At 46.9% G+C, this 9441-nt stretch overlaps 1 protein-coding gene across 1 annotated transcript in view; it reads left to right on the top strand.

Moving 5' to 3' along the window:
* Positions 1-6939, top strand: part of LOC138350045 (nuclear pore complex protein DDB_G0274915-like) — an 11022-nt gene extending 4083 nt beyond the window's left edge. Inside the window, exon 2 of the mRNA XM_069300327.1 lies at positions 6851-6939. Within this exon, the coding sequence (XP_069156428.1) occupies positions 6851-6939 (89 nt within the window). The remainder of the gene's footprint in view (positions 1-6850) is intronic.
* The last annotated feature ends 2502 nt before the right edge of the window (positions 6940-9441 follow it).

Genomic DNA, 9441 nt, shown 5'->3' on the forward strand with positions numbered 1-9441 from the left:
AGGAGAGGTGGCAGCAAACCAGGTGACCTTGGAAAGGTTCGAAATTACAAGAGATGAGGTCAAGAGGCACCTATTGGAGCTAGATGTGAGAAAAGCTGTTGGGCCGGATGGAATCTCACCATGGGTATTGAAAGAATGTGCAGGAGCACTTTGCTTGCCACTCTCCATAGTGTATAGTAGGTCACTGGAAACGGGAGACCTACCAGAAGTATGGAAGACTGCTAATGTAGTACCAATATTTAAAAAGGGTGACAGACAAGAGGCACTGAACTACAGGCCAGTGTCCTTAACATGTATACCATGCAAGGTGATGGAGAAGATTGTGAGAAAAATCCTAGTAACACATCTGGAGAGAAGAGACTTCGTGACAACCCATCAACATGGGTTCAGGGAGGGTAAATCTTGCCTTACAGGCTTGATAGAATTCTATGATCAGGTGACAAAGATTAAGAAAGAAAGAGAAGGATGGGCGGACTGCATTTTTTTGGACTGTCGGAAAGCCTTTGGCACAGTACCCCATAAAAGGTTGATGCATAAGCTGGAGAAACAGGCAGGAGTAACTGGTAGGGCGCTCCAGTGGATAAGGGAGTACCTAAGCAATAGGAAACAGAGAGTTATAGTGAGGGGTGAGACCTCAGAATGGCGTGAAGTCACCAGTAGAGTCCCACAGGGCTCTGTGCTTGGACCTATCCTGTTTCTGATATACGTAAATGATCTCCCAGAGGGTATAGACTCATTCCTCTCAATGTTTGCTGACGACGCCAAAATTATGAGAAGGATTAAGACAGAGGAGGACAGCTTGAGGCTTCAAGAAGACCTGGACAAGCTGCAGGAATGGTCGAACAAATGGATGTTAGAGTTTAACCCAAGCAAATGTAATGTAATGAAGATAGGGGTAGGAAGCAGGAGACCAGATACAAGGTATCACTTGGGAGATGAAATACTTCAAGAGTCAGAGAGAGAGAAAGACCTGGGGGTTGATATCACGCCAGACCTGTCCCCTGAAGCTCATATCAAGAGGATAACATCAGCAGCATATGCCAGGTTGGCTAACATAAGAACGGCCTTTAGAAACTTGTGTAAGGAATCTTTCAGAACATTATATACCACATATGTCAGACCAATCCTGGAGTATGCGGCTCCAGCATGGAGTCCATATCTAGTCAAGCATAAGACTAAACTGGAAAAGGTTCAAAGGTTTGCCACCAGACTAGTACCCGAGCTGAGAGGTATGAGCTACGAGGAGAGACTACGGGAATTGAACCTCACTTCGTTGGAAGACAGAAGATTTAGGGGGACATGATCACCACATTCAAGATTCTCAAAGGAATCTTGAGAATGGTTGGTAAAGACAGGGTTGATAAAGACAGGCTTTTTAACACAAGGGGCACACGCACTAGGGGACACAGGTGGAAACTGAGTGCCCAAATGAGCCACAGAGATATTAGAAAGAACTTTTTTAGTGTCAGAATGGTTGACAAATGGAATGCATTAGGAAACAATGTGGTGAAGGCTGACTCCATACACAGTTTCAAGTGTAGATATGATAGAGCCCAATAGGCTCAGGAACCTGTACACCTGTTGATTGACGGTTGAGAGGCGGGACCAAAGAGCCAGAGCTCAACCCCCGCAAGCACAACTAGGTGAGTACACACACACACACACACCATATTTTAAGAAGCACATCAACAAACTGGAAAAGGTGCAAAGACATGCTACTAAGTGGCTCCCAGAACTGAAGGGCAAGAGCTATGAAGAGAGGTTAGAGGAATTAAATATGCCAAAACTGGAAGACAGAAGAAAAAGAGATGATATGATCACTACATACAAAATAATAACAGGAATTGATAAAATCGATAGGGAAGATTACCTGAGACCTGGAACTTTAAGAACAAGAGGTCATAGATATAAACTAGCTAAACAAAGATGCCGAAGAAATATAAGAAAATTCACTTTCGCAAACAGAGTGGTAGACGGTTGGAACAAGTTAGGTGAGAAGGTGGTGGAGGCCAAGACCGTCAGTAGTTTCAAAGCGTTATATGACAAAGAGTGCTGGGAAGACAGGACACCACGAGCGTAGCTCTTATCCTGTAACTACACTTAGGTAATTACACTTAGGTAATTACACACAAATAGAGGCCTCCTGTGAAGGGTGCCTCACCCTGAGTTTTGCAAGGGTCTTTGACTCCTATGCAAGGCTCTGAAATTGGGGCATACTGGGGATTGATTGAACATCCTCCACCCAATAGATGCCCTACCTTCCCCCTTCCCAGGATCTCCCTTCTCCCCCCCCCAAGCCCTCCCTAATCCTCCATGCCCTCCCTCCTCCCCCACCCCCAAGCCTTCCATTTTCCTGCCCCCCTAAACCATCCAGTATCCTCCACCCTCCTGAGGCCTCCCTTCTCCCCCACTCTCCTCAGCCCTCCCTTTTTCCTCATCCCCCTCAGCACTCCCTATCCCCCAACCTCCCCCCCCCCCCAAGCCCTCCTTCCTTTTCTCACCCCAAGCCCTCCCTCCTCCCATACCCCTCCAAGCCTCCCCTTCTCCCACACTCTCCAAAGCCTCCCCCTCTCACCCCCCCCCCCAAGCCTCCCCCACTCACCCACCCCCCAAGCCCTCTTTTCTTCCCAACCCCCCAAAGCCCTCCCTTCTACACTACCCTCCCCATACCAGATCCCCCCCGCCCCCGCACACCCCAAAACCCCCAGGTCCCCCTTCATAGCGTCCCCCCCCCCCCCCATCCCGGTCCCTCCCTGTTTCCCTGCTTCAGGGGAAGCAATAGGATCTGACAAGGGACAGAAGAGAGTCAGCTTCAGGGTGATGTACTCGAACATAGATGGGATCACCAGCAAGGCAAGTGAACTACGGGAAAGAACACAAGAAGTGAACCCAGATGTAATCTGACTCACAGAAACAAAACTCTCAGGCATCATAACGAATGCGGTGTTCCCCCAGAACTACACTGTAATAAGGAAAGAGAGAGGGAAGGATGGGGAGGAGGAGTGAGTTATCAAATAGGTCCCTTAAAAGTATCATTAGACGAGAACTCCTGGATGAATTTGAAGAAAGTAGAACTGTGCAAACTGGAACTAGCAGGTCCATTGCTCATCACAATGAAATGTGTGAAGTAAAACATGTGTATGGGGCAAGTAACAAAGTCAGTAGACTAACAGATGTTGTCACAGCTCGTATAAGACTTGGCTACAAGTATCTCTGGCAGTTCGGCTTGTATAGGGATCTAGATGAAGTAAAGTGTGTGGACAAAGACAGGGACACACACTCGAACACTATATCTTGGATTGTAGTAAAATTGAGCCATTTAGAGATAAATCTAAGCTCACTCTGTATGATATGGCAACCTATCTTATTACCATGGATAAATTACCTGAAATCCTTGCACTGTATCTACATTTCGCTTCCAGTAGATGAACGACATATGAGATTCAGAAACAAGTAGTGTATTGTGAGGACTAATAATAAACAGAAGCTCCCCTATGACTCTGTAATATCTCCATTGGTCAAACTATTATGTATTAACGATAAGACCTACCATTAATGTATAATGACTAACTGTAAATATATAGCTCTTGAAATAGCACTTTCTCTGTAACTAGCTGACATTGTAACTATAAGGTGTGAAGGATAGATGAAATTGTTTATGTAATAATCTAAGATGAGGTCTGATAAAGACCTTTTGTGCCCTCTGTAATGCTTTTGCGCTACCGCTCACAGCATGGGTATGGGGTGCACAATAAACTAGCCGTCTTCGGCGGCAACAATAAAAAAATCTCACAGATCTTGATGCCACCTTCAAGGTATCTCTGATCACTCACACCACCTAATTTAAATAAAATTAATTACAACATTTAATTCTGGCCAATTGCAAGAACATTGGACTAATTTGGGTGCTATAGTACTTTGCCTATGGACTTTGATGAAGTGTTCTAGTTAAAGGCTGAACAACATCTCTCTCTCTCTCTCATGCTCCATGTCCTTAGCTGGAATTGGTAGCTAGAGTGGGAAGGATGCCCTAGTCAGCTCCATCCCATGTCTCTAAGGTTAGCCGACCGGCTGTGTGGCGGCTTCTATGCATGCTGGTGCGTCATAGACCCAGTGATGGTCAGGGGGTCGTGACATCATGGCTCTTTCACCTTTCCTGGAGTCGACTATGGCGGGTGACCTGACCTCTAATCACTTGTGCACTGCTCAGGTAGGTTTCCACAGTCATGGAGCCAGTGTCTCCTAAGATAGCGGTGGCTGTCCCTTGCTCGCTATGTTTGTATTGACTAAACCCTGAGATAATCTTCATATTTACACACAACGTGCGCCGAGCGACAGATCTATAGCTAAACAAGCATGGCTAAGGAACAAGAGCTCAGTCCCTTCAAAAATAAATAGGAATTACACGATCAACAACAAAAAATTGTATACAATAGTGAACAAATGGAATGCGTTAAGAACTGAAACACAAACACACAAGTGCATATGCAGGCGTCCGTGCATGCGTGCACACTCACGCACGCAAGCATGCACGCACACACAGGAATCTGTACACTAGTTGAGGCGGTAACAAAATGCCGAAGCTCAGCCCTCGCAAGCACAAATAGGTGAGTACACACACAGGGGGGGGGGCTCGCGGCTGAGTGGACAGCGCTTTGGGGACGTAGTCCAATGGGCCCGGGTTCGATCCCCGGGAGAGGCAGAAACAAAATATCCACACTACCTTCAATACAGTCACCTATCTTAAACAGCTTCGACTGTTACAAGTAAATAGTTATCTGGGAGTTAGACAGCTGCTACGGGCTGCTTCGTGTGTGTGTATGTGTGTATGTGTGTGTGTGTGTGTGTGTGTGTGTGTGTGTGTGTGTGTGTGTGTGTGTGTGTGTGTGTGTGTGTGTGTGTGTGTGTGTGTGTTTACTAGTTGTGTTTTTGCGGGGGTTCAGCTTTGCTCTTTCGGCCCGCCTCTCAACTGTCAATCAACTGTTTACTAACTAAATACTAACTTACTACTTCTTTTTTTTCCCCCACACCATACACACACACACACCCCAGGAAAGCAGCCCGTGACAGCTGACTAACTCCCAGGTACCTATTTACTGCTAGGTAACAGGGGCACTTAGGGTGAAAGAAACTTTGCCCATTTGTTTCTGCCTCGTGCGGGAATCGAACCCGCGCCACAGAATTACGAGTCCTGCGCGCTATCCACCAGGCTACGAGGTCCCCTATGTGTGTGTGTGTGTGTGTGTGTGTGCTCACCTAATTGCTCACCTAATTGTGCTTGCGGGGGTTGAGCTCTGGCTCTTTGGTCCCGCCTCTCAACCGTCAATCAACAGGTGTACACATTCCTGAGCCTATTGGGCTCTATCACATCTACATTTGAAACTGTGTATGGAGTCAGCCTCCACCACATCACTTCCTAATGCATTCCATTTACTAACTACTCTGACACTGAAAAAGTTCTTTCTAACGTCTCTGTGGCTCATTTGGGTACTCAGCTTCCACCTGTGTCCCCTTGTTCGCGTCCCACCAGTGTTGAATAGTTCATCCTTGTTTACCCGGTCGATTCCCCTGAGGATTTTGTAGGTTGTGATCATGTCCCCCCTTACTCTTCTGTCTTCCAGTGTCGTAAGGTGCATTTCCCGCAGCCTTTCCTCATAACTCATGCCCCTTAGTTCTGGGACTCGTCTAGTAGCATACCTTTGGACTTTTTCCAGCTTCGTCTTGTGCTTGACAAGGTACGGGCTCCATGCTGGGGCCGCATACTCCAGGATTGGTCTTACATATGTGGTGTACAAGATTCTGAATGATTCCTTACACAGGTTCCTGAACGCCGTTCTGATGTTAGCCAGCCTCGCATATGCCGCAGACGTTATTCTCTTTATGTGGGCTTCAGGAGACAGGTTTGGTGTGATATCAACTCCTAGATCTTTCTCTCTGTTTCATTAAGTACTTCATCTCCTATTCTGTATCCTGTGCCTGGCCTCCTGTTTCCACTGCCTAGTTTCATTACTTTGCATTTACTCGGGTTGAACTTCAACAGCCATTTGTTGGACCATTCACTCAGTCTATCCAGGTCATCTTATAGCCTCCTACTATCATCCTCTCTTTCAATCCTCCTGTGTGTGTGTGTGTGTGTGTGTGTGTGTGTGTGTGTGTGTGTGTGTGTGTGTGTGTGTGTGTGTGTGTGTGTGTGTGTGTGTGTGTGTGTGTAATTACCTAAGTGTAATTACCTAAGTGTAGTTACAGGATGAGAGCTACGCTCGTGGTGTCCCGTCTTCCCAGCACTCTTTATCATATAACGCTTTGAAACTACTGACGGTCTTGGCCTCCACCACCTTCTCACTTAACTTGTTCCAACCGTCTACCACTCTATTTGCGAAGGTGAATTTTCTTATATTTCTTCGGCATCTTTGTTTAGTTATTTTAAATCTATGACCTCTTGTTCTTGAAGTTCCAGGTCTTAGGAAATCTTCCCTATCGATTTTATCAATTCCTGTTACTATTTTGTACGTAGTGATCATATCACCTCTTCTTGTTATGGACTCGTTACCCTTGTCAGGGGGTAGAGTGGCAGTTCCAGCGCCATCTACAAGTCCGCACCCTAACTACCCGCGAATCGTGCATAATATGGACGACGCCATCTGGTGGATGATTATCAAATGGCTAAAGATTCCTGCCTTGGTCAGTCAGAGGGGTCGTTGTGAGTGACCTCTGGTGAGGTGACGCATCACGACCAGCGCCACCTAGTGTGTGCTACAGAGCATAATGTCAACTCCCCAGTGGGTTAGTGGTATTTCCTAGTTTACCAGTATCGGCTAGGTCTAGAAAATGACGTTTTTTGTGTCCACAGAGGTGACGTCTGGGGGCAGCGGTACTGGAGACAGCAGTTCATCTTGGGCAGTCCAGACTCCTCACATGTCTCTGGAAACGACCAAGTAAGCCGCCGCCGATGAAGCAGTGTGGTAGCTGCTAGTGCTGAGGTGTTGAAAAGGATCGGCGTACCTTTGGGACTGGCTTAGGGGAGAGACTGACGACAGGGAGGTGCCTGTTGAGTAGTGCTGCTAGCTGGTCGCTAGAGACTGCTGCCAGAGGACTGCTGCCAGGGGATCGCTACCCCTGTACTGTGACCTCGCTCAGCGTGTGTCTGAAGTACTCTGCCAGCGAGTAGCTGGAGAGCGGTCGTGGGGGTACAGGCACCTCATGACACTGTCAGTGGGCTGGCCCACGTACAGGTGAACTACCCGGTGTTCTTCCCAGTAAGGTTGGATACGCTACTGGACAGTGAAGAAATACTGGGGAGTGATCAAATCTGCACGTTTGATATCCTGAGCGAAAGGATTGTACATAGGTGTAGTAATAGCCTATCTGTTCTTTATATATTATTTATAGTGACGGTGTACATATATATACTTAACGGTGGTGGAAAGATATTTAATACACTGACGAAAGGAACAGTGTTTTGTTCATCCCCTCCTTTTTTTTATGCACTACACAGCCACTCTATTGAAAGCGTACTACCGACTTGGTTGGATACTATCATTTTGGTTCTACCATCAAAGAACCCGATTGCGACCCAGAGTGGCCGTAACACTTCTGTCTTCTAGTTTTGGCATATTTAATACCTCTAACCTCTCCTCGTAGCTCTTGCCCTTCAGTTCTGGGAGCCACTTAGTAGCATGTCTATTAGCGTGCGTGTGTGTGTTAGAGATAAATATAGATACATTAGACAACCGACGGTTAGAGAGGTGGGGTCCAGGAGCTAAGGGCTCAATCCATGCAGGTACAAATACTAAATACAAATTACATATACACTCTCACACACACACACTCGCTCTCCTTTCTCCCCCCCCCCCTCTCTCTCCTTCCCTCCCTCCCTTCCTCCCCCTCCCATCCTCCCCTCTCTCCCTCCCAGGCTCGCTCTCTCTCTCTGTCCCAACCTCCCTCCCTCTTTCCTTCCCCCTCCCTCTCTCTGGGCTGTCACCTATGTATATATATGCTCACTTAATTGTGCTTGCGGGGGTTGAGCTCTGGCTCTTTGGTCCCGCCTCTCAACTGTCAACTACTCTGAAAAAATTCTTTCTAACGTCTCTGTGGCTCATCTGGGTACTACGTTTACACCTGTGTCCCCTTCTTCGTGTCCCATCCGTGCTGAAGAGTTTGTCTTTGTCCACCCTGTCAATTCCCCTGAGAATTTTATAGGTGGTTATCATGTCTCCCCTTACTCTTCTGCTTTCCAGGGTTGTGAGGTTCAGCTCCCTTAGCCTTTCCTCGTACCTCATTCCTCTCGGTTCCGGGACCAGTCTGGTGGCACACCTCTGAATTTTCTCTAACTTTGTCTTGTGTTTAACTAGGTATGGACTCCAGGCTGGAGCTGCATACTCCAGGATTGGTCTTAAATAAGTGGTATACAGGGTCCTGAACGATTCCTTACACAAGTTTCTAAAGGCAGTTCTTATATTGGCTAGTCTAGCATATGCCGCTGATGATATCCTTTTGATGTGGGCCTCTGGGGACAGGTTCGGTGTGATATCGACCCCCAGATCTTTCTCTATTTGACTCTTGCAGGATTTCACCTCCCAGATGGTACCTTGTGTTCAGCTTTCTGCTCCCTTCGCCTAATTTCATTACTTTACACTTTCCCGAGTTGAACTTTAGCAGCCATTTACTAGACCATTCCTCCAATTTGTCCAGGTCGTCCTGTAGTCTCTCTATCTTCATCTGTTTTGATTCTTCTCATAATTTTTGCATCATCAGCAAACATTGAGAGGAAGGAGTCTATACCCTCTGGAAGGTCGTTTACATATACTAGAAACAGGATGGGTCCGAGTACAGAGCCCTGTGGAACCCCGCTGGTGACATCTCGCCACTCTGATGACTCCTCCCTCTCCGTTACGTGCTGTTTCCTATTGCTTAGATACTCCCTTATCCACTGGAGCACCTTACCTTTTACTCCTGCCTGCTGCTCCAACTTTTGTAACAGTCTTTTGTGAATTACTGTGTCAAAGGCTTTCTGACAGTAAGAAAATGCAGTCTGCCCACCCTTCTCTTTCCTGCCTAATTTGTGTTGCTTGGTCATAGAATTCTATTAGACCTGTGAGGCACGATTTACCATCTCTGAACCCATGCTGGTGGTGTTACAAAGCTGTTTCCCTCCAGATGCTCTACGAGCCTTTTCCTCACAATCTTCTCCATCACTTTGCATGGTATACAAGTTAGGGAAACTAGCCTGTAGTTCAGTGCCTCTTGCTTGTCACCCTTTTTGTAAATTGGGACTACATTGGCTGTCTTCCAGCTTTCCGGAAGGATTCCCGTTTCCAGTGACCTGTTATACACCATAGAGAGTGGCACACTTAGTGCTTCTGCACCTTCTTTTAGAATCCACGGTGAGATTGTGTCAGGCCCAACAGCCTTTGATACATTCAGCTCCAACAGATTCCTTTT

This window comes from Procambarus clarkii, chromosome 43 (genome assembly GCF_040958095.1).
Source record: "Procambarus clarkii isolate CNS0578487 chromosome 43, FALCON_Pclarkii_2.0, whole genome shotgun sequence".
Taxonomy (NCBI): Eukaryota; Metazoa; Arthropoda; class Malacostraca; order Decapoda; family Cambaridae; genus Procambarus; species Procambarus clarkii.